This window comes from Oncorhynchus mykiss, chromosome 10 (assembly GCF_057628025.1).
Source record: "Oncorhynchus mykiss isolate SJ-2025 chromosome 10, ASM5762802v1, whole genome shotgun sequence".
Classification (NCBI taxonomy): Eukaryota; Metazoa; Chordata; class Actinopteri; order Salmoniformes; family Salmonidae; genus Oncorhynchus; species Oncorhynchus mykiss.
This window is the reverse complement of record NC_143031.1, coordinates 41,427,863-41,453,581: the sequence shown is the minus strand read 5'-3', so window position 1 is coordinate 41,453,581 and position 25,719 is coordinate 41,427,863. Positions and strand designations below refer to the sequence as shown.

The 25,719-nt window shown below is 46.2% G+C and overlaps 1 protein-coding gene across 1 annotated transcript in view; it reads right to left on the bottom strand.

Annotated features, from left to right (window-relative positions):
* Positions 1-25,719, bottom strand: part of LOC110533888 (roundabout homolog 1) — a 145,780-nt gene that overhangs the window by 34,121 nt on the left and 85,940 nt on the right. Inside the window, exons 3-4 of the mRNA XM_090186655.1 lie at positions 10,932-11,089; positions 7,082-7,202 (exon numbers count right to left, since the gene is read on the bottom strand). Coding sequence (XP_090042781.1) covers positions 7,082-7,202; positions 10,932-11,089 — 279 coding nt within the window. The remainder of the gene's footprint in view (positions 1-7,081; positions 7,203-10,931; positions 11,090-25,719) is intronic.

Genomic DNA, 25,719 nt, shown 5'->3' with positions numbered 1-25,719 from the left:
ACACCTGCGGAACACCTTTATGTACCTCATCTGTCACTAAGATAATCATGAAAGCGTGAACAGGCGTCAGAGCTCAGTCCCATAAAGGGCAACTTATTCAATCAAATAGCATGATCAACAGTATCAAACGCTTTGGACAGGTCCACAAGCACATTTAATTTTAGTGTCTAAAGCAGGGTTACTCAACTCTTACCCTATGAGGTCCGGAGCCTGCTGGTTTTCTGTTCTACCTGATCATTAATTGTGCACACCTGGTGTCCCAGGTCTACATCAGTCCCTGATTAAAGGGGAAGAATAAAACAAACACAGTGGAACTGGCTTCGAGATCCAGAGTCGAGTTTGATGGGTCGAAAGTATGACAAGATCATGAACAACTAAAGTGGTTGCTGCAATTGGGCTATACCCAGGCCTAAACCCTGATTGGTTTGCATTCATAATACATTTCTCAGATAAAAAAAAAAGCAAAGTTAGACATTTACCAAGGATTCAAGAATCTTAGCTGGACAAGGAAGGCTTGAAATGGGGTGGAAATGATAAGATCAGTACTATCCACGCCCTTATGGAGTGGCAGCACAAGAGCTGATTTACATACTTTTGGAATATGTCCTGATAACAATGTTAAATAAACAATTTGGGTTATTGAGCCAACAATGATGCAGACCGGGATCCAATTGGTAAATAGCCTAAAAGAAAAGCTTTGACTATAATCTCTGATCATTCAGTAAGTTTCCCCTATCGGCATCCAACCCAATATCATTGTGAATAGGTTTAGAAGTAATTTCAAAGAGATAAATAAAATTGTGATTAAATGCACCAACGATGGCATAACTTTTTTGTTGTTGTAATAAGGCCCATGTTTGAATTAATTTGTTCTGGCAGAGAGGAGGAAGTAGAACCCTTTAGGGATTTGACAGTTTTCCAGAATTTAGCTCTCATTATAATCCAAAAAAGCGGTTCCATAATAATCAGATTTAGCCTTTCTGGTTTGTCTTACACATTGATTCCTCAGTTCCTCAGCTTGCAAGTCCGGGCTTAAGCCTGTGCTCCTGGCCTTGACCCAAGCATCATCTCTTTCATGAATGACTTCTGATAATTCCGGAGTGTACCAGGCATTCCATCTACCTTTAACCCTTCGTTTTGTTTAAGGGAGCCTGATCATCCACAATAATACTGAAGGCATCTGCAAAAAGGCTCAAAGCTAAATCAGGTTCAGGGATAACTGAAATACAATCAAGGATGTCACTAAAATAGAGATCTTGTAAAGAAGCCTGTTTTAAAATTCCTCTTTGTGATGTCACGAGGCTTAGATTTTTATATTATCCCATCTCTAACACAATAGCAAACTAGTTAACTCCTCGAGTGCACAAAGGTTAGCCGAGGGAGGACGTTAGACCTCTTTAACAGTTATTGATACATTTTTAAAATATTGGTCGACCGAGTGTCGTCTGTCCTTTCGACCAATCTATTGGTTAAGATGTTAAAACGTGGATTTTTCCATATATACAGTGCCTTTGGAAAGTACACACAATGCCCCATAACGACAAAGTAAAGTATTTTTGCTAATACCACATTTTGTTAAGTATTCAGAGCCTTTACTCAGTACATTGTTGAAGCACCTTTGGCAGTGATCACAGCATCGAGTCTTCTTGGGCATGACACTACAAGCTTGGTACACATGTATTTGGGGAGTTTCTCCCATTCTTCTCTGCAGATCCTCTCAAACTCAGTCAGGTTGGATGGGGAGCATTGCTGCACTGCTATTTTCAGGTTTCTCCAGAAAAGTCTGGGCTCTGGCTGGGCCCCTCATGGATATTCAGAGACTTGTCCCGAAGCCACTCCTGCGTTGTCCTGGCTGTGTGCTTAAGGTCGTTGTCCTGTTGGATGGCGAACATTCGCCCCAGTCTGAGGTCCTGAGCACACTGAAGCAGGTTTTCATTAAGGATCTCTCTGTACTTTGCTCCGTTAATCTTTGCCTTGATCCTGAAAAACATCCCCACAGCATGATGCTGCAACCACCATACATCACTGTAGGGATGGTGCCAGGTGTCCTCCAGACGTGACGCTTGGCATTCAGGCAAGTAACTTCTAATGCCATTGCCAATATGTAAAAGTAGCCTAAATAAAGCCAACAAATAAAAACATTGCAGCCCACAGGCAGAAAATGTCCTGATAATAAATCACATTGGCTACGCATGGCCTGTCTGCAAGGACACATTGTATCAACTGTTAACTTGGCCCAGCCAAAAGCTCCTGCTACCAAACTTGCAACATTGTATAAAATATTCTGGGCCCTCAGAGTTTCCGCTCCAGTGAACAAGGGATAAGAAGTAATCAGGTAGTTTTATGATGTTTCCACCAGATCAGAGCATGCCATTTTTCCACCATTTCACGCTGAGTGTTTATCGAAAGGGAGAGAACTCAAAAGATTTTTCAAATAGGCTACGTTGAGGAACGATTATCATTCTCAATGGATGTAAGACAATCAGAAAAAGTGTCAGATCCCCAAATCAACACAGTTATAGGTCTACATTTGAGCGCAGACCAGGTAGCCTAGACCTACTTCTATGTGTAATCAGATGTGTGTTCTGACACAAGATTTACAGGAGCGCTCCAAACAAAAGACAATTCATAAATATACAACTTTTAAATGGAATAAAATAAACCAAACCTTGTTTCTCACAAGTATAGCATAGGTTGTGTACTCTGCAAACAACGTGTCCACTCCTAGAATGACAACGGTAAGACTATAATAATAATATATTGAATGCAGTAACAGAAATTACCGTAACCAAACAAACATTGTAGATTAGAAATTATGGGAATTAACAGTAGGGTAAATGTACAACTGGTGATAATGGTGTGCCATCCCCGAGGCCTCCGCAATAGATTAGTCCACTCAGAAAGGCATGAATCAGACAGGTGTCTCGTCTGACATAATTTAAAAAATATATATTTGCCACTGCTCGACAAAAAATAAAATAGCGGTCGACCAACAGCCCATCAACCAGTCGACTAAATGGGGTAAGCCCTAATACAGTTGAAGTCGGAAGTTTACATACACTTAGGTTGGAGTCATTAAAACTATTTTTCAACCACTCCATACATTTCTTGTTAACAAACTATGGTTTTGGCAAGTCGGTTAGGACATCTACTTTGTGCATGATGCAAGTCATTTTTCCAAAAATAGTTTACAGAGAGATTATTTCACTTATAATTGTCACGCCCTGGTCTTAGTATTTTGTGTTTTCTTTATTATTTTTGTCAGGCCAGGGTGTGACACGGGTTTATTTATTGTGGTGTGTTTTGTCTTGGGGTTTTGTTAGGTATTGGGTTTGTGGCTTAGTGGGGGTATCTAGCATAGTCTATGGCTGTCTGGAGTGGTCCTCAATCAGAGGCAGGTGTTTATCGTTGTCTCTGATTGGGAACCATATTTAGGCAGCCATATTCTTTGAGTGTTTCGTGGGTGATTGTTCCTGTCTCTGTGTTAGTTTGCACCAGTTTAGGCTGTTTCGGTTTTCATTTTATGTTTATTGTTTTTGTATTGTTCGTGTTTCATCTTCATTAAAGATGTAGCGAATTAACCACGCTGCATTTTGGTCCGACTCTACTTCACCTCAAGAAAACCGTAACAATAATTCACTGTATCACAATTCCAGTGGGTCAGAAGTTTACATACACTAAGTTGACTGTGCCTTTAAACAGCTTGGAAAATTCCAGAAAATTGTGTCATGGCTTTAGAAGCTTCTGATAGGCTAATTGACATCATTTGAGTCAATTGGAGGTGTACCTGTGGATGTATTTCAAGGCCTACCTTCAAACTCAGTGCCTCTGCTTGACGTTGTGAGAAAATCAAATGAAATCAGCCAAGACCTCAGAAAAAAAATGGAGACCTCCACAAGTCTGATTCATCCTTGGGAGAAATTTCCAAATGCCTGAAGGTACCACGGTTATCAGTGCAAATAATAGTACGCAAGTATAAACACCATGGGACCAAGCAGCCGTCATACCGCTCAGGAAGGAGACGCGTTCTGTCTCCTAGAGATGAAAGTACTTTGGTGCGAAAAGTGCAAATCAATGCTAGAACAACAGCAAAGGACCTTGTGAAGATGCTGGAGGAAACAGGTACAAAAGTATCTATATCCACAGTAAAACAAGTCCTATATCGACATAACCTGAAAGCCAGCTCAGCAAGGAAGAAGCCACTGCTCCAAAACCTGCATAAAAAAGCCAGACTATGGTTTGCAACTGCACATGGGGACAAAGATTGTACTTTTAGAGAAATGTCCTCTGGTCTGACGAATCAAAAATAGAACTGTTTGGCCGTAATGACCATCATTATGTTTGGAGGAAAAAGGGGGATGCTTGCAAGCCGAAGAACACCATCCCAACCGTGAAGCACGGGGGTGGCAGCATCATGTTGTGGGGGTGCTTTGTTGCAGGAGAGACTGGTGCACATCACAAAATAGATGCCATCATGAGGTAGGAAAATTATGTGGAAATATTGATGCAACATCTCAAGACAGTAGCCATGAAGTTAAAGCTTGGTTGCAAATGGGTCTTCCAAATGGACAATGACCCCAAGCATGATTCCAAAGTTGTGGCAAAATGGCTGAAGGACAACAAAGTCAAGGTATTAGAGCGGCCATCACAAAACCCTGACCTCAATCCCATAGAAAATATGTGGGCAGAACTGAAAAAGCGTGTGGGAGCAAGGAGGCCTACAAACCTGACTCAGTTACACCAGCTCTGTCAGGAGGAATGGGCCAAAATGTAGCTTATTGTGGGAAGCTTGTGGAAGGCTACCCAAAAGCTTGACCAAAGTTAAACCGTTTAAAGGCTACCAAATACTAATTGAGTGTATGTAAACTTCTGACCCACTGGGAATGTGATGAAAGAGAAATAAAAGCTGAAATAAATCATTCTCACTACTATTATTCTGACTTTTCACATTCTTAAAATAAAGTGGTGATCCTAACTGACCTAAGACAGGGCATTTTTACGAGGATTAAATGTCAGGAATTGTGAAAAACTGAGTTTAAATGTATTTGGCTAAGGTGTATGTAAACTTCCGACATCAACTGTAGATTTCCCCCCAAACAAAGGCTTAATAATAGTAGCTTTGGCAAGGAAAATGGATTTCAGTAAAGAGACAGATCAATTATTTTGAATAAGAATGGCCACTCCACCACCTCTAACCTGTCTATCACCTCCGAACACATTATAACCCTCCATATTAATATCAGAGTCCAGAATGTCCCCAGAGATCCACGTTTCAGTCAATAGAATGTCCGGATTCGTCCGCATAGCCCAGATCTTGATGTAAACCTGTTTTAGGAAGTAAGCTCCTAATGTTCAGATGCATCAACCCAAGTCCGGGTTTGGCCGGTGTAGGTCGTCATTGTAAATAAGAATTTGTTCTTAATTAACTGACATGCCTAGTTAAATAAAGGTTAAATATAAACATTTAAAGTCACATGGAGTCTCCAACTCAAACTACATTGAATAGGCTGTTACAGGGCTTGTCTGAATGTTGATGTTGATGGTTGATATTGATATAGACCTGGCCTATTTGGTCTATCTCTATTTGTAATAGAGGAAAGAGTAGACATTGGAATTACTTTTCCAAAGTTGGCACCATAGGCCCGAAGGTCGCTGCCAATGTCAATATGAGGATCTCTCAGAGTAACCAATGACGGAATGTTATAAACTGACTTAAATGGGCTTTAGTTGCTATCATGTATTAGCCCAAGCCCTCTGCATGATTTTAAATTTAAAACTAATAGCACTGGGTGAGCAGACCGCAGTGGGCTTCTCTATTGACAACAGCAGACCTAAGAGCGGAGTTCAAACGAATAGGTGCAATATTACAACTGATAACACCCCAGGCAGTATAGATAACAGTACGATGATAACACCCCTGGCAGTATAGACAACAGTACAGTGATAACACCCCTGGCAGTATAGACAACAGTACGGTGATAACACCCCTGGCAGTATAGACAACCGTACGGTGATAACACCCCTGGCAGTATAGACAACCGTACGGTGATAACACCCCCGGCAGTATAGACAACCGTACGGTGATAACACCCCCGGCAGTATAGATAACAGTACGATGAAAACACCCCTGGCAGTATAGACAACCGTACGGTGATAACACCCCTGGCAGTATAGACAACAGTATGGTGATAACACCCCTGGCAGTATAGACAACAGTACAATGATAACATCCCTAGCAGTATAGACAACAGTACGATGATAACACCCCTGGCAGTATAGACAACAGTACGATGATAACACCCCAGGCAGTATAGACAACAGCACGGTGATAACACCCCTGGGATTATAGACAACAGCACGGTGATAACATCCCTGGCAGTATAGACAACAGTACGATGATAACATCCCTGGCAGTATAGACAACAGTACGATGATAACACCCCTGGCAGTATAGACAACCGTACGGTGATAACACCCCTGGCAGTATAGATAACAGTACGATGATAACACCCCTGGCAGTATAGATAACAGTACGATGATAACACCACCGGCAGTATAGACAACAGTACGATGATAACACCCCTGGCAGTATAGACAACAGCACGATGATAACGCTTAGAAAGGATGTGAGGTATTACCTGAGCGGTGCTTGGACTGTCTCTGAGTCAATATCTTAACTGGGCAGGAAGAGGAACGGATGAGAGTGGGGCGTAGTAGTGGGGGTACAACCTCTCCAGGACAGCAGAGGGGTGGCAGGGGTCAAGCTGGGGCGACAGGGTCATCCTGAGTTTGGGCTCAAGTGAAATGGTCTGCACAGCTGTGGGACTGGGTGACATTGTTACGTAACCTCTTGCATTAATGGATTATGTGCCAGGGAGAAAAGCTTTTACCTAGGGGGACAGGCAGCCTCAGACTCTTTGACCTTCACTGTCACAACTGAGACTGACTAGGTGGCTGAATGGGACTGAGAGGCGGAACAGAGAAACAGACTCCAATAGAGGGACGGACCAACAGATGGCTGGCTGGCAGACTGGCAGACTGGCAGACTGGCAGACAGACAGACAGACAGACAGGGTCTTACCTAGTACAGTCAGTTCGGCAATCTCGCTCTCCCTCTCTCCCACCATGTTGGTCCCCACACAGATATATTTCCCTGCATCACTCTTCCTGGCGTTGGTGATCATCAGCTTCCCACCGCGGATCTGACAGATGGAGGGAAGAAAAGTAGAAGTTGTAAGGTCATTTGTAATTGAATATAGCATGTTACGCTTGCAAATACTTGTAATTCCCTAAATACTATTTGATGCAACAATTTGAGGGCTTACACGATTCTAGAGCGTCCTACAATATAGAGGATGAAATGATGACTTTCCATCTGTCAAGCCCAGACAGAGGTCTGTCTGGTAGGTTTAAGAAGCAGCAGCTTTTAGGGGTAAACAGTGTGTGCATTCTCATCTGGCCCGGGTGGCTGGCTGCGTGGCAGGGAGGGCAGTGCCTGACAAGTTTATTCCGCTGACAGTTGGAAGCAGAGAGCCCACAACCCTTCAGGCCTCAGAGAACCACTGCTACAGCACCAGCCCAGAGATACTGCACTGGGCCACGCAACAGGATCGCTGTAATGGGAAATAACTCTGGACTGTTAGGTTGGAGAATTATGTTCTTTTCAAAGCAGCACTTATAATTGTGGAATCAGGTTTTCAAAGAACATAACCAAATCATGTATATGAAACGGACAACTATTAAAATGTATTGAAATAGGGATTGCTAATAAAATGTAACAAAATCAAATGCTGTTGGTTGTGTTCACATAGCTGCTGGTGCAGCAAAATGTTTAATGACAATACAGGAGAAAGAGCGGTTTGGTGGGGTGCAGGAACCCCATTTTCCAGTCAGGTGCAGTGTAGAGTGACGTTGGCTAGTGAGTGGTGGGGAATCACAGGGCAGCAGAGCGTGTCACAGAGGAAGGGAGTAGAGGAGTCGTAGAGGGGCCAGGCCTGTGGGCCAGCAGGTTCCAATCTTAATGTGTGTAAACCAAGCTGGGATGACCAGCCAAGCAGTCACAACTAATCCACTCACAGCCTGATGCTAAAGCAGCCTCGCCCCTATCTCTGTCCCCATACACTACCCCCCTGGGCCAGGACCTGTTCCATGTTCCAACCCCTGTAGTGCTGGACACTTTTGAAGTGTCATCACATTACCCTGCATTTGATGGGCGCAAAGGCGACGAGGAGTGTGATACCTTTAGTGAGTGTGTGTGTGTGTGTCTTTGTCGGTGTGCATTCTGTCTGTGTGTAGCAAGACCCGGAGTGGTTCGTACAGTATAGAGTAGTGGGGGACGGGGTGAGGGTGGCGCAGCGAGAGGCACATCTGGAGCTGCAGTACTAGTCCAGAGGAGAGGCCTGAGAACAAAGAGACACAGGTCCTTTGAAGAGCTTCTCCTCAGATGTCCTCCTGTCACATCCCTGCACCATCAGCCTGCACACACATTCCTCCAGTCTTACACTCTCTCTCTCTCTCTCTCACATGTCAGACCCACAACAACACCAGCAAATGCATCCCTCCTGTCGTCCTCCTCTCTTCTCTCTCTCTCATACTTTCTTTCCTGTGTTCCCTTCTGTTTTCCTTTTCCTTCATGCATCTGCTTCTCCATCTGTTCCCTCCATCACATAGCGGTGGTGGTGGTGGTGGTGTGTGACTGTGTTCATGTGTTCCATTGAGTTCCTCTGAAATGTGTGTTACACTATACTTTGGTGCCTATCACTATACTCGGGTGCCTATCACTATACTCGGGTGCCTATCACTATACTCGGGTGCCTATGACTATACTCGGGTGCCTATGACTATACTCGGGTGCCTATGACTATACTCGGGTGCCTATGACTATACGCAGGTGCCTATGACTATACCCAGGTGCCTATCACTATACTCAGGTGCCTATCACTATACTCAGGTGCCTATCACTATACTCAGGTGCCTATCACTATTCTCATGTGCCTATCACTATACTCGGGTGCCTATCACTATACTCAGGTGCCTATCACTATACTCAGGTGCCTATCACTATACTCAGGTGCCTATCACTATACTTGGGTGCCTATCACTATACGCGGGTGCCTATGACTATACTCATGTGCCTATGACTATACTCATGTGCATATGACTATACTCAGGTGCCTATGACTATACACAGGTGCCTATGACTATACTCAGGTGCCTATCACTATACTCAGGTGCCTATCACTATACTCAGGTGCCTATCACTATACTCAGGTGCCTATCACTATACTCAGGTGCCTATCACTATACTCAGGTGCCGATACGATATGTAGTGCGATTCTAACGATGCTCATGATTCTATATGTATTGCGCTTCGATACTGCGATTCAATGTTCCAAACATATTGCTCACTCTGTCTGCTGCAGAGGGACAAGAGAGACCCATGAGAAAAATATGTTTGATCAGTCATGGAAATAAAAGTGCTGAAAACATATTGGCAAACCATTAAAAACAAGATGGGGAACAAGTTAAATAAAGGAACACCCGACTAGTGCAGAAATAATGTTGAGACATTGAACAATTAATATTGCAATATATATCGTTAAAAATAATTTCCCGATATGTAACTCTATAAAATGTTCCCCATCACTAACTACACTGCCCTTTCAGAGTTAATCACAGTCCTGAGGACGGAGAGCTGCCACCCACATCACCCCCAACCTGACCCCACTACAATCAATATAGGGTGGTATATAGGGTGATATTATGTTACAATATACAGTACTGTCGAACTGAACAGAAACTGCACACCCTCCCTGCCTGCTGTTGATGCATCGCTCTACACCACTGGCAAGCCCAGTGCCCTTCCCTCCCCCATCAATTTAAAACAAACGCTGGGCCACACAATGCGTTCATTTCCACAGCACCAAATCCTACAGCAGACCCCTGGGACTCGGCGTGGTTAAAGAAACAACAACCGTTTTTGGAGTGGATGTTGTGTTAGAAACAAACCATAAAAACAAGCGCTGCGTTGTTTACAGGGCCTGTGGACTCATTAGGAAACAGTCTTATCTGCAGGCCCATTAGTCCAGTGAGCTGAGCCATAGCTCTGAGGCTGAAAACCAAGCTGGCCCTCTGTTTACACTCTGAGCCAGTACACCAGGGTCAACCACAGACATGCCATAGCGACTGTGGCCATCATAGCTACCGTGACTTCACTGCAAGACCTTATTTGACTTGGTATTTTATTACACTATAGTGAAGTTGGTTCCTCATGGAAATGACATGCAGCGCTAAAGACAATGAGGAAGCCATGCAGGCAGATGGGTGTAAATGAGGAGATAACAGGGAAGTACAAAGCCAATGCAGCCTTTGTATTTCCTTCAGAAGGCCCTCCTCCTCTCCTCTACCTCCTCCTCTCCTCCGCATCCCTCTCTCCTCCACCTCCTTCTCTCCTCCACCTCCCTCTCGTCAGCGCGCGGAGGAGAGCTAGTCTGTCCATCACAGCCCCTCAGAGAGAAACTACCTGTCACTCCGGAGGAGGATGAGCCTTGGATCCCAACTCACGAGTCCCCTAGAGCGTATACAGACACACAAACAAACAAACATGCTCGTGTGCGCACACACACACACACCCACATCTGATTTATTTGCATGCTTCCACAGATAGCCTTTGTTCCAAATAGACATTGATTAGCCAAATCACAGTACAATATGATTACATTATGTTAGTCAAATAGATTATGCATTTGTTTCTCTTCATTATGACACGTCTGCCAACAGAGACACTTTGATCTTCCTGGAGCTGCGCCAGCAAGCAGTGGGGTGTGTGTGCGTGTGTGTGTTGACGTGCCGGTGTGATGCGCAGGCCCATTGCAGTGCTTGCTCTGCTCTGTACAGAGAGAGTTCTCGGAAGCTAACGAAGCCTGTCTTACCGTGATGCGCTCATCCCGGTCATTGATGTTGGTGCCATCTTTCCTCCATGAGATGGTGGGCTCAGGATGCCCGCGGGGCGGTTGGCACTCCAGCACGGCAGGCTCGCCTGCTGCCACAATCACATCCGCTGGGTTCTGTCTGAAGTCATCACGGAGAACTGTGGAACAGGAGAGAGAAGAGTTTAACGGCCCGCTAGCACTGCAGGTTGAAATTGAACAGGAAAAAGATATACCTGTGGAACGTTTAGGGTATACCTGTGAAATATTCAAGACTCTTATGGCCAGACTCTAGAAGTGCAAGGACTAAAGTCTGAGCAGAGGCAGTCGATGACAGATCACTTGTCTTGAGGTAGCTGGACATTGTATCGTGCAATAGTGGCCTCCGGGATGGTGTGCCAAATCCCCGATGTTCTATAGTAAAACAGGCCTACCACCCGCTCCGTCTGATTAGACTAACTCTCTACCAGCTGTGTCTCAACTGTCAGTCTCCACTCCAGCCCTGAGGGAACGTACAAACACACAGGCAAACCACTTGCATTTGCATCACAATCCCATTTACGACTCCCCGGACCGTTGTTTGACATGTGAGGTATCCATTGACCAAAATAAAACCTCGCCAGTTAATGTTTCCCCACCTTGTTTGCCCCATCAAACACTTCAGGAGAGATAGGAGGATATTCCGCAAGAGCCATTTAACAAGCTAGCTAGGTGGCAAACACACGCTCAACATCTTTCAAGGTTTAACGGCCATTAGCAATGACTCGATGCATCATACTCAATAACAGCCTGACACAATCGCAGTGTATTGCTAGTTAGTGAGTGCAGCCTGTGGAGGGGAGTGCTGGCGGAATGATGCACTTGTGCGAGGCTCTATACGGACTATAAAGACACTGAGTTTGTCAGGGAGCGACGACGGCCCGTCTACTCCCGATGACATTTAGAAACTGAGAATGTATTGTTCTACAGACACTGGCCCAGTTAACAAAGGCCTAGAGAAGAGAACAGAAGAGAACAGAAGACAAGAGCAGAGAAGAAAAGACAAGAGAAGACAGGAGAAGAGAGACTCTACAGCATTTCAGTCTAGGCCATTACAGTCAGTCCCAGAGTCCCCCAGCCAGCCCAGTGATTGTCTCTCCAGCCCGTTCCGGATGAATGAGTGAGTTAGTGACTACACCCTGAGGGACATCATGCTCTCATAAATTGGAGAAATTCCTCATCCCTTCTCCGCAGCTCTTTTCATTATATTCCCAACACAGTTACTGAAGCCCCCCTCCTTTCTCCCCTCCTCCCTAGCCCCCTGCAGCCAGCATGTAATCTCCTCTGTCTCCCCCAAACCAGATTACATGACATTACATTTCACTGCATAGATTACATTACATTGTCCGACACTTCAATACCAGGCACTATATTCTATATACACTGCAAGACATTACGTTACATTGTACGAGATTGTAAGACATTCCTCTGTGTCTAGGTTGAATTTGTGTACGCACTCAAAAGTGAATAAGGCCTTTCAGCCAATCCATGAATCCTACATGGACTCATTCCAAAAAGCTTCCTGGAAACTTCCAGAATGTTTTAATGAGTATGTTCATATTTAAACTATAACTTCCCAGTACTCCTTTCCAGAGAAACAACATGTTCTGAATGCTTTGTTTCAGTTGGTGGTTATCAAGGGAAGCTGATGCTGTAAACAACGTAAGCCCATCTATGCAAAGCACCCGTGTTGTATCACCTGTATGCAAATGAGCGTAATCACAGAAGTGCCTGACATTTGGGTAGGAATATCATTTGCGTACTCGCTGCTGTTGCTTACAACGCTACGACCTTATTATCGTGACAGAAAAATGATGTAGGTCTGTCAAAACGGTGTGTACTATATTGTTAGTGGCCACGGGAGTCTGAAGACAAAGACATGTGTGACACCATAATTATGCTAGTTAGAGTCCCACTGAGCAGCAGTGTGTTTACCTGAGAATACGGAATGGAATGCTGTTTACCATTTTTACTGCAATGTTTTGCTATTCAATTCTTGTAGGTCAAATTCTTCAGTATTTAGCCTGTGTGTGTAGTCTCTTTTCTCTGTTAATGCCCAGTTTAGCGTAGCTCTGTAGATCTGAGACCAACACAGACCACCCCTCTATCCCTACCTTGTTCACACATACCTCATAAATACCTAGAAACCACAAGTTTAACTCCATCAACCTCTCTCTATCCATAAGTCTTGAACATTACTTTCCCTCCCTCCCTCCCTCCCTCCCTGATCTCCTTCCCTGTATGTTGGTCTGAGTGTGTAGCAAAGCTCAACCTTCTGCTCCACTGTGCTGTGATGTGTTGTATTGTGCTGTGAAGTGTAGGCCAGGCCAGGGGAGGCCAAGGGAGGCCAGGGGAGACCAGCGGAGGTCAGGGGAGGCCAGGCCAGGGGAGGCCAGGGGAGGTCAGGGGAGGCCAGGCCAGGGGAGGCCAGGCCAGGGGAGGCCAGGGGGGGGGGGGTCAGGGGAGGCCAGGGGAGACCAGCGGAGGTCAGGGGAGGCCAGCGGGGGTCATGGGAGGCCAGGCCAGGCCAGGGGAGGACAGGGGAGCGGTAATCATGTTAGGGAGTAGGAGACTGTGGAACTCTGACACGTACAGCCCAGAGTCCAGATAGAGAATACTCTTCCCATGGACTCACACTTAACAGCCAAAACGCTGGGGGACATAGCGGTGGTTTGTTACCAGCAACTTTCTGGATTGAGTAACATCGTACTGAACCTCCCCTTTGCACCCTTAACCTTCAACTCCCAGTTCCGTTCCATCCGCTACAGAGTTTGCTGTGAGTGCTTTTCAAATGACAGCCTCAGGGCAAGTCAGGCCCATTTGCTATGCCTCCCCTATACAGTGCATACATATACAGTACGTTAACTTGAATGAGGGATATTAGGAACAGCTGCTGAGACGTCAAATTAGCAAGCAGGGGCTGTCTGTCCTGTCGGCCCATTCGGTCTGTCCTAATGGGTGTGACAGTAATGAAGACGTGGAGCTGCTATGCCACACAGCAGCACAAACCAGCCCAGACAGGAGGGACTGAGCACAGAGAGCACTGAGCTCTGCCGGGAGGAAATTGAAAACTACCACCGCAATTCCTCAACTCTCAACATGTACTGTGCAGGATAGCAGAGCTAGCTGACTGAGAGCCACAGGCTGAACTGGAGACAAAGAAAACTCACATCTTACTCAAAATGGCAGGCGCAATAGTCTGTTTTTTGGTCAGGGGCTTGACCACAGACAATCCTTTCCTGTCTCCCCTGGCTGCCAGCTCCCAGCAGCATCACAAGGAGCACATATGTGATTAGTGGGACAGGACTCCAGATCCCACAAACATGCTCCGAAAATGTAATTTTCACTCAATGAATAAGTACACTAGTGTAATCTCATGTCTTTACATGCTAGCACGGCCCCTACCGAAATTGGAAATGGGAGAAGATGATGCAGAGAAAGTTGCTGCCAGAGGAGAGTCACGGAGAGAGAGAGACAGAGAGAAAGGGAGAGAAAATGAGGGTGAACAAATCAGAGAGAGAGAATGAGACAGAGAACCAGAGAGAGAGACCAAGAGAGAGGAAGAGATTTGGATCTCTCTCTACGTATCGCTGAGCAAACTCCTTCTCCTGTTGAAGCGGCTAAATTGTGCTAATTTGGCGGTGGGCTGCGCATAAGCTCTGCCAAACATTACCCATCATAAATAACACAGGATTAAAGCCTGAACAGTCCAGGCCAGGGGAGCCCAGCCAACAGAACAGGGTAAGAGAAAGCAAAGCAGAGCAGAGCCTAGCAGAGAGCAGACGGGAAACAATGAGAAAATACAACATGGGTAATCACTCCCAGATGGCCCCAGCTCTCTCCTCTCAGGCAGGCTGCCCTACTGGATTTGCACGTTCCGCAGGGCGAGAGGCCTGACGAGCAGCGTGGACATGGGAGAACAAATTGGGATGACCCTCTAGTTGGAGGCATTTTGGCCAAACTCTTTTGGTCTCCCGTCTGCTCACCCTGGCCCCTCTGATCTGATCCAGGGAGCAGGGAGAACACTGGCTGACTACAGGCAGTCTACAGGCCTGCAGCTGACTGACTGGCTTGTTGGCTGACTGGGGCCTGATGGGAAACAGCTGTTCCCATGTCACATGATAAAAGGCATTCCTTGTGGGACACAAAAACATGGCTGCAGTTACACTAGACAGGAACAAAAAGGGAGCCATGAGAACTCTTGTGCAAAGAGTCAGTGTCGTAAAAACATGCAATGTTAGCACACAAACAACCTGGCAAGAACCAATGTTTTAAGCGTTGTCGTTAAGTTGCTAAGAACATTATGTGCTTTTACACACGATAATTCACACATGCATTTGTGCCAACGCACACACGGGACACGCACACACACACGGACACAAAACAGGCACGCACAAAAACAGAATCTGCTAAACTAGTTTCCTCTCTCTTTTTCTCACTCTTCTCCAGTGCCTCCATCTCCCTTACATTACATTGTCTCTCAATCCATCAGCCCCATGTAATTCCTCTTCTGCAGTCTTTTTGTAAAGTAATCCTGACAGTCTCCTTCCTTGTAACCAGTGTAACTGACACCAGTGTATACTCCCAAATCCCCCAAACCAGCGAGCTTCAAACTACAAGGTTATAGTCTGGCATAGAGAGGGAGAGGGAGGCAGAAATAGAAGTGGAGAGAGATAAAGAGAAAGGAAAGAGGTGGAGAGAGAAACAGAGAGAAAGACAGACAGAGGTGGAGAGAGAGCAGAGGGAGAGCTCAGTGACTGTGCATCAGTGGGGCTCTGCGAGGAGGGCTCACATATTGAAGCTATCCCAGCTAGCCTACAGGCCTGTCCACTGAGCTGAGACCTACACCTCTACTCTATTTCTGTCTCCCTCTCTCTCTCCCTATCTGTCCCCCCTTCCAGTGCAGAATCCCACAGCCCACTTCAAAGGCGGAGACCCCTGGACACGGCGTCTTAACCCTGGATTTGATTCTGTCTGACTGCTGGGCCCGATGGAGCCTCTCTCCTCTCCACTCGCAGCCTGAGGATAGAGCAGGAGCATACATACATACTGCAGCAGGAGAGCAGTAATCCTCTCTACACCGACAGACAGACAGATAGACAGTCAGACAGGGCACACTGTTGCCCTGCAGACAGGGGCACGCACCACACAGCACAGCCTCTCACCCGACCAGGGTAACCTAACTACAAACAGTCCAGCCTAATCCTGCCTCTTCCCTCCATTTTGTCTTCTCCATCGTGTTCCTGTTAAAGCCAACCCTCCTGTTAAACTGGTTGCACCATTTTGTTACAGCTATTTGGTCCTGTCTTCGTAGATGGTTAGACAGACTTGACACCACCTCCTGTCATCCTTGTTGCCATTAGGCTATCGCCTAACATGTTGCAATCATTAAGTTGCAGCATTACAGTAAATTGTATGTTAAAAGACCATAGCTACCAACGGTAGGTGTGGGGAGCAGAGTAGAGCTGGGGTTCACACACAGGGCCAGGAGTCTAGCTGAGCGCCCGTCAGTACCTTAGCCAGCCGTGTCATGCAGTGCAATGGGCAGCCAGCCACACTGTGATACCTTTAGACACTGGGCATGGAGGCCTACATACACACACACACACACACACACACATTGTAAATACTTGATTTGAATCCACAAATCACATTACATCATTAACGATTCAAACATTTCAAAGGCCGTTGATGCAAGGACACTGAAGGAAACAAAAAACACCTCCTCCACACATCTAGGCTGCCCATAACAGCTGAAACAGAGCAGTACCTTCTCCTCCACACATCTAGGCTGCGCATAACAGCTGAAACAGAGCAGTACCTTCTCCTCCACACAGCTAGGCTGCCTATAATGGCTGAAACAGAGCAGTACCTTCTCCTCCACACAGCCAGACTGCCCATGATGGCTGAAACAGAGCAGTACTTTCTCCTCCACACAGCTAGGCTGCCCATGATGGCTGAAACAGAGCAGTACCTTCTCCTCCACACAGCCAGGCTGCCTATAATGGCTGAAACAGAGCAGTACCTTCTCCTCCACACAGCTAGGCTGCCCATAATGGCTGAAATACAGCAGTACCTTCTCCTCCACACAGCCAGGCTGCCTATAATGGCTGAAACAGAGCAGTACCTTCGCCTCCACACAGCCAGGCTGCCCATAATGGCTGAAACAGAGCAGTACCTTCTCCTCCACACAGCCAGGCTGCCTATAATGTCTGAAACAGAGCAGTACCTTCTCCTCCACACAGCCAGGCTGCCTATAATAGCTGAAACAGAGCAGTACATTCTCCTCCACACAGCTAGGCTGCCTATAATGTCTGAAACAGAGCAGTACCTTCTCCTCCACACAGCTAGGCTGCCCATAACAGCTGAAACAGAGCAGTACATAGACACTTGTTTTGCTCTTCTCTTAGACAGGCCTGCAATCTGAATGTTTATGTAAGTCTATGTACGTGGCAGAGACGGCCAAATATCAACGCCCCCAACCTGCATCTGTATTCCAGACTGTCCAAGTGTGATATGAGGGGCTGCTACTTAAGGAGCTTGTCAGATAAGGCTGCTCCATGTAACAATGGAATGAGCAGCCCAACTCCAGAATCAGCCCCTCCCTCTGGTCTCACACAACAACAATATCTGTCTTATTCAGCAGACAAGAAAACACATGATCATCAACATCAAACCAGGCTCCTCTGACAAGAGAATGTTTATGTATGTCTGCTGTTGGGGAAACCACCTGTCTCACCTCAGTAGCTACCAGGTTGAGAATGTGGTCATGTCCAGCAATATACAACCATTAACAACATGTGCAACAGACTCCATTACATTTAACTCCGGGTGTAGTAAGTGATCATGGTTTGCAGGGTACCAGAGTGCGAGGTTGTATTTTATGAGTAGAACATGCAGCCTCTCCTTAACGGTAAAGGTGATGTCGCCAATGGCAGCATTCTGGAACATGGAATGGGAGACAGAGTGGTCAGCACAGTCCAGAGCAGTGAGTTTCCCCTGCAGCCTCAGTCCAGTCCAGTGTTGCAGTAGCTGCATCCGTCTGATAGCGAGGAGTGCTGTCCTGGATGTAAGGTGAGATGTTCCGTCATAGGTGACAGAAACCTCCACGACAACACAGGGGTCTGCCACAACTGCATCAGAGGCAGTCACTGGCTCAGTTTGTGTCAGTCCGTGTCCATCTGCGCTCCACTCCAGTCCGGTTGCACAGGTCATTGAGGTCTGGCCAGTCAGACCAGATTCCAAAGCACGAGTGTCCAGTTTACCAATGGCCTTCCTCCTGAAGCTCAGGAAGTTGTCCTCAGTGTCCGTGGCCAATGGGACCTTCCTCCTGAAGCTCAGGAAGTTGTCCTCAGTGTCCGTGGCCAATGGGACCTTCCTCCTGAAGCTCAGGGAATTGTCCTCAGTGTCCGTGGCCAATGGGACCTTCCTCCTGAAGCTCAGGGAATTGTCTCCTCCGTAAGATCAAAACGAGGGAGGCACTGGCTAACTCCCTAACTGTCACATAGTCACTGTTGAGCATGTTCAACATGTGAGTCAGTCTGGTAGCATTGTAAATCCACTCGACGTTCAGGACACCCAAACCCTCCTCCTTTCCGCTCAGGAGGACAACGTCAGATGTGGTGTGTGTTGAAGCAGAGCCACTTTCTCACCACTTGAACAGATTTGTTATTCATTTCCCTCAGAATCTTCTGAGGGATATGCACATTGGCAAACAGATGTCTTTGCTAGGGCCACCTCTCTCACAGCATCTTGCTTCACACACACACACCTGCTGGTCATGCAACATTTGGCAGAAACCTCAAAGAATGTTAGGGGGGAACAATTTGGCCCATCAAGCGGGGGTGTGAACATTAAAAATAAATTGGGATAACTTTTAGAAAATATCCCAAACCGAAAACCTACATTTAAATCCACAGTGCAGTCAGTTAACACACAACTACCACGAACAGGTCCCAATCATCATCATAAAGGGAAAACAATACCTAAGGGAGCAATACTGTTTCGTCAGTAGGAGGAAATATCTTTCCAACAAGGTGCCACGGATATAAAGTTCTCCGCACGTCCTCATCGTTAACAGTAGGAAAAATGGCGCGAGACAGGGAAGCGACAGCAGCAAAGTCCTGCACGGCAATACTTTGAGAAGTTAAATGAGAAGGTGGAGAACAGCGAACTCTGCAAGGTGGAATTGAGCTACAGTGGCAGTACAGGTGCAATGCTTAACCGTCTGAAAAGGGAGTCACCGTGAGAGCCAAACCGTTGCTGGCAGCAGCGCAGGCCCCCCAAAAACAGATATTAGACAGGCTCTTCACACCAAAGAAGTGCGGTAAGGGACAGAGTGAGAAAATCACAGAGGTGACTACAGAAATGATTGCAGTTGATATGCAGCCATTATCAACGGTAGAGGATGTCGGCTTCAATGCCCTGATTGCATATGTAGAATTAGACTACAAGATGTCATGTCGAAAAACCGTGACATCCCGGATGGAGAAATTGTACAGTAATTGTTCTGCAAGTATAAAGCGCGAGCTCTCAAACACTATACATGGCGTTAACAACAGATTGTTGGACGTCTATGAACACACTGTTATGCATCACTGCAGTGAGCCATCACATTGATGAGAAGTGGGACATGAGGTCCCATGTACTGACCACTGAGAACATGGAGCACGGGCACACAGTTTAAACGCTAAGAACATTTTGACATTTGTCATATCCCTACACAAGCTATCCTCTTCCGGTCTGTGGAGATAAGAGATATTGGCCACTACAGACCAATTACATCCCAGTCCTTGTCTAAATATACAGTTTGGAGTTGATTTTGCAGTGCAGTAAAACATTAACATTGATCTAGCATACCCTGTTGCATATCTAAGTCATGCAAGGTGACTTCACCAGGACTATATGAGATGATAACTTCCAGGAGGAATATGCTCTATTCTCAACTAGCTATGTTATAATAGCCTCAATATACCACCCTATACGTCAGAATCACTGACATTTCAACAACAGGTTACGGAGCCTGTCGTCCCTGTGTCATTAGTGTACTGTGTTCCAGTACCGATGCGTCGCAGTGTCCCACTAGCAGATGGCCTCCCTGCATGGCTGTGTGAGCACCAGTTGGTGCTGGTGTGGTGCCACCGGTCATTCTGCCAATTAATGCTAGGAGGGAGAGGGCCTCTTCTCAGCCTTACTGAACTACAGCCCAAAGCAGACAGTGGCCAATCTACAGTACTGCTTTAAAAACTAGCTGTACAACTCCACATTAACATTCTCACCCATATACACGCACCCACAGAAAGACATGCAGGAACACACACACACACACACACACACACACAAGACCCATTGATCTGCCTGTGTTTATTTTCCCCTGCAAAACTGTTCTCATCAAGTCTTGAGGACCGGAGGACTAGGGAGTTGGTGGTCTGCACTGCCCGGCCAGTGGGTAGACTTTTTGACAGATTTGGCACCTCAGAGTTTAAATAAACACTCTTTTGATTGGAGGGCTATGGAGAGGCAGCCGGGGCCAGCAGGAAAGCACTTTGGCCAAGAGAGGAATGTTATAACCCTGGGTCCCCCAAAACTTCACTATTATACCCCGCACTTCCTCTCCGTACACTGGGCCCCTACCTACTCTGACATAAAAAGGCCCCCTAGCATAAACTACAGGGGTACCGAGACATCAAACCTATGTCCTGTAGGGGTGTAGAGACCGCATTAGGTACAGTATGACACATCTTGGCCAAACAAACCCTCCCTTCACAGTCTCTCTCTCAGCACAGCTGGCCTGCTTCCCCCCTTGGAGAGCACTAAAGTCACCCTCCTACTACAAATATACGTGTAGTGTACATGAAGCTACATAAATCACAGTCTACACTTCACTTTACTGCTTTGCCAAGTCCTTTTATGACATAACACAGACGCGTTGGCAAGGCCGTGCCACGGTGAAAGTCAGAGAGAGAGAGAGCTACAATGCGTTTAAACTAGAGCTACAAAAACTATTTTGTATGCTTAGAAACAACACAATATTTCACCAAATCTGTAAACGTCACCACTCTAGTATTTTTGCATGAACATCATTGTGTATAATCTACAAGATGTATATTTAGTATTCATCTCAACTGCAGATTTTCTATGTCAACTCGGTGCACCTTATTATTTTGTTTATTCAGCATAAGCAGAGGAATCGGCTTTGGTCAGCATGGGATTTCATAAATAGAGCATGAGCAGGGAAGCACGCTTCTCTAATGACGCTCCCTGGTGGCTTGTCTCCGGCTGTGGTTATCCAGCAGGATCACACCAGATAAACTTCAGTATGCAACGCTTGTCCAGGGCCCCAGCGCGTCGAGAGATGCCTTCAATACCGTCCACTAGGGGCAACGTGAGCACGTACTGCCATCTAGAAAGGTTGCTGCTTGCTAGGGCATTGTGAATGGGGATAGAGGAAGGGCTTAATAAACTGCACACTGTAGCTACAAGGATCACGGGTTCAATCCTAGTACTAGGCACTTGTAAAAATATATATATATATTTGAACCTTATTCCAAACCTTAACCCTTACCATAACTAGTCAGAATGAATAGCTAAACTTAAAGGGGCTACACATAGGATCTTTAAAAAATATGTTGTAATGTAATTTCAGAAACTGTTGCTAATAGTGGAATGATAGTGTTTCACAGTATTACTTACCTGCCAGTGTTGTGATTGGCTGTGACATTCGCCTGTTGATTTCTCCCGCTGGTGCGGCAACTGTTGTCAAACTGGGAAAGCTGTTCTGACTTTGTGGGTGTGTTATCTCATGGAAATGTCATTTCATGGTTGCTAAATCAACAGGTGAATATCACAGCCAATGACAACACTGCCGGGTAAGTAATACGTTGAAACACTATCATCCCACTATTAGCATCAGATATGCTATGGAGATGTTCTGAAATTACAATGCAGAAATGCAACAAAAAAAATATTGTGTAGCATCTTTAACTGTCAAGTTCTCTCTGTTTTACCTACTTTCACTTCACCCACAGATGTTTAATCACCCCCCCCCCCCCCCCCTTCATGGACAAACGTTGAATACTGAAGTGAGACCGTGAGATCTTGTTGGGTTACCAGGGGGGATGTTCACTGCGGTGTGTCATGGCATATGTAATTCATCACCACACCACACCATGCCACAGAGGGAGGGGAGTAGGGAGGAGAGAGGACGTGAGGAAAAAAAGAGAGAGGGAGATGATGTGCCTTCACTGCAGACCCTGATATTATGGTTTCAGAGTGTTCCATGATGGCACCCATTTTGCTGGGATAGCTAGAACACAGGCAGAGCACATATTTCACTAGCAGAGAACAAACAACAGTAAAAACTCTCTACTCAACTCTCTGATTACCGTCTTGTTGGGTTTAGAGCTTGCAAGAAAGGCATTTCACTGTACTTCACTGTGCACGAAACTGTGCTGGGGGTGCTCTCAGTGCTTCAAATAAATTCATTTCAGCTCAGACCCTGACTGTTTAGACTAAAACATCCCAGGGCTTGGAGTTCAAAAAGACCTGCATATATGGACATCATAGCTCACCTTCACCTTCAAATTCAGACGTGTTCAAATCCCTAGGGAGCTCAAATCCTCGCTTTCTCGCAATCTCTGTCCTGACCTCTCCCCCAGCCTGGATCCATCTCTTTCCCTACTCCATGCTCTCTCTCACTGGGCTCTGCGAAGAGAGAGCTTCAGGACATGCAGCTGCTCCACATACACACACACACACACACACACACACACACACACACTGACAGTACACACCACACACGCACACACACTGGGGCAGACCAGAGGGCATCAAGACCATCTACCAGCATGTGAACTTGGGGTGAGTTAAATCCAATAAAACAGTGATATGGTAAGAGTACTGTATGTACAAATCAGCATAAATGGATGAGCTGAGAATCATAAATACCCCCACAGAGACTCCACATTACATACACCACAAATGCACAGACCCCACTTATTTCTAGAGGCTACAGGAATTCCTATTCATCCCTCAGAGAGAGATCTGAATTACATGTTCATCTCAGCAGATAAACCTTCCTCTCCCCCTAAAAGGCCGTCCTTGGGCAAACATGTCGCTCACACGTCTACAAATCTGGCTGAAGTTTGGGAAAGCCGGTTAGCTCAGCGCCGGTGCACCCTCACCTGGCTGGCTCCTGGTTATACTGGCAGCATGAACCTGATCTCTTGCTTGCTCTCTCTCTCTCAGCAGTAGGCAACATTCTCAGCACAGAGGAAAGGGGAGCAGAGAACTGAGAGACAAGCTAAACCTAGGCCTTATGTTCATAGGCTTCCTGGTACTAAACACATCTGTAAATCCATTTGAGAATCAGCACAAAGGCTATATTGGGTTCAAGTCATCCACACTGCGACAGCAAAGGACAAGCACTCCTCCAGAGTGCCACTAGACAGAGAAAGTGATGAGTGGATATATGTGGGGCTTAAACATGACCCATACATCTGAGACTGGTTTCTTATGGATTTCTACATTGCAGTGTGTGTGTGTGTTGATGAGCCATGGTGAATCCCCTAGCCGGCTCGTCAGCCCCTGTATGTCTGGTCTTCATGACACCCTAATCCTGCTGATGTGATGTGTGGAGCGTCAGTGAGGGATTAGACACATTAAAGCTAGCTAAAAGGGTTGTGTAACCCACAATTTCAACTCCTCCCCTCATCCCCTTTTACACCAGGGAAGACAGAGCACAACTCACACCCAACCAACCAACGGAGAGAAAGAGGACCGGACAGGGAGAGATAGGGGAGATGGAAGCAGAGAGAGAGACAGGAGTGGGATGCAGAGAAAGAGAGAGAGATGGGTGAGAGCAAGAGAGAAGGCTAGAGAGAAAACAGAGAGAGAGAGGGAGTAGAGAGAGGAGAGAGAGAAAACAGGAAGAGAGAGACAGAGAGGGATGAGGAGAAGGAAAAGAGGATTAGGAGAGGGCGTTGGCAGCGTACAGTGGAAGAGGAGAATCTGGCATTACATCAGTGTTCTAAGTGAAGATCTGTGGAGTAACTGGATCCAGTCACGGCACAGGGAAGAGAGAGAGCAGAGAGAGAGAGGGGGAGAGAGAGAACAGAGATAAGACAGAGAGAGCACAGAGAAAAAGAGAGAGATAAAATATATATTTTTTAATTTATTTAACTAGGCAAGTCAGTTAAGAACAAATTCTTATTTACAATCACGGCCTATCACGGTCAAACCCAGATGACGCTGGGCCAATTGTACACCGCCCTATGGGACGCCCAATCACGGCAGGATGAGATACAGCCTGGATTCGAACCAGGGACTGAAGTGACGCCTCTTGCACTGAGATGCATTTCCTTAGACCGCTGCACTACTTGGGAGCCCAATAGACAGATAGTCTATAGTTTGAATAGAGGAAAAAATTAAAAGTTCTCAGGGCCAGAACTCTCTAGTAGCTCAATGCCCTCTCCATGCCCTTATCATGTAGTGGGGTCTGCTTCAATGTAGGTAGTTATGAAACATGTTTAAAATGCCTTTTAGATTTTAGACCTATTGCTTCTGACAACATTTATGCATGTACAGATTTGATCAGCCTTAAGGGAGGCAGGAAAGGAGGTATATAGGAGAACACACACACACACTTTCCCTTTTGTTTTATGGGTTACTGTGCTACTGTTTTTAATGAAAACATTCCCACACATAACTTACAGTCGTTTCCTCTGGGAGGCGACGGCAGGCAGGAAGTCTACTGCCACTGTACAATGCCAACACAGAGGCTGTCCCACAGGATCCACATATCACATATCATCCACAGAGACCAGGGGGACCAATATTACGTTTTGTCATTCCCTGGAGATTCTATATCAATGTATCATTTGGCCATTTGGCCAAACAAGGAAAATAGAATCTCATACAGCATAGTTTGACAGGCTGTAGGAGTGTGGCCATTCAGAACTCTAGCTCTGTAGAGGGAGGGCGGCCATATTTGTTAGCCATGACAGTGGCATTGAGTTTTGAAGTTGAAATCGCTTTGCATGACAACAGAACAGACGATACGGGAAGCTTTGTGAATAAAGATACATTTTGTTCAATGGAGAGCCAATCAGGCAGAGTCAAACAAGACAACATTGTGGTGGCAGCCATAGGGGCAGCGTGCAGCTCCGTACACCACTGTCTGTTGTTATGATTAGCTGTGTGTAAATAGATGGGCCTACAGCGTGCCTCTGGCTGAGGAGGACGGGACTAGGAGAGGACACATACCTCAGGTTGTCTTTGAGCCATTGAGAAACATGGCAGGAAAATATAATAAGATGGCCACACAGACACAGCACCGCGAGGGCCCGCCAAACAATAACATCAATCAGACAAGGAAACACACACTCAGACGAACACACAGACACACCGGAAAAACTCACCGCTATCTATGTCAATACAGACAAGTTCTTGTTGCTATTGTACTCATTCTATACCCCCCTATTCTCTCCCTTTCAAACTATATCTTTATTCTCCATTGGCCCCACCTGCATGTTCCTCCCTGTGGTTTAAGACACAGGTCCCCATTGGGTAGGTCTGCCTCTGGGGCCCCAGGCACACCTGCTCTCACACACAATGGAGCCAGTACACCTGTGACAGGTACACTGGGCCTCAGAGGTGGGGGGACGCAGAGCCTGAGAGGACAAACAGAGGAGCCCCGTCACCATCCCTGCCTTCCCTCCTCAGGGACTGTGTTCTCAGCTGGGTTCTCTCCGTG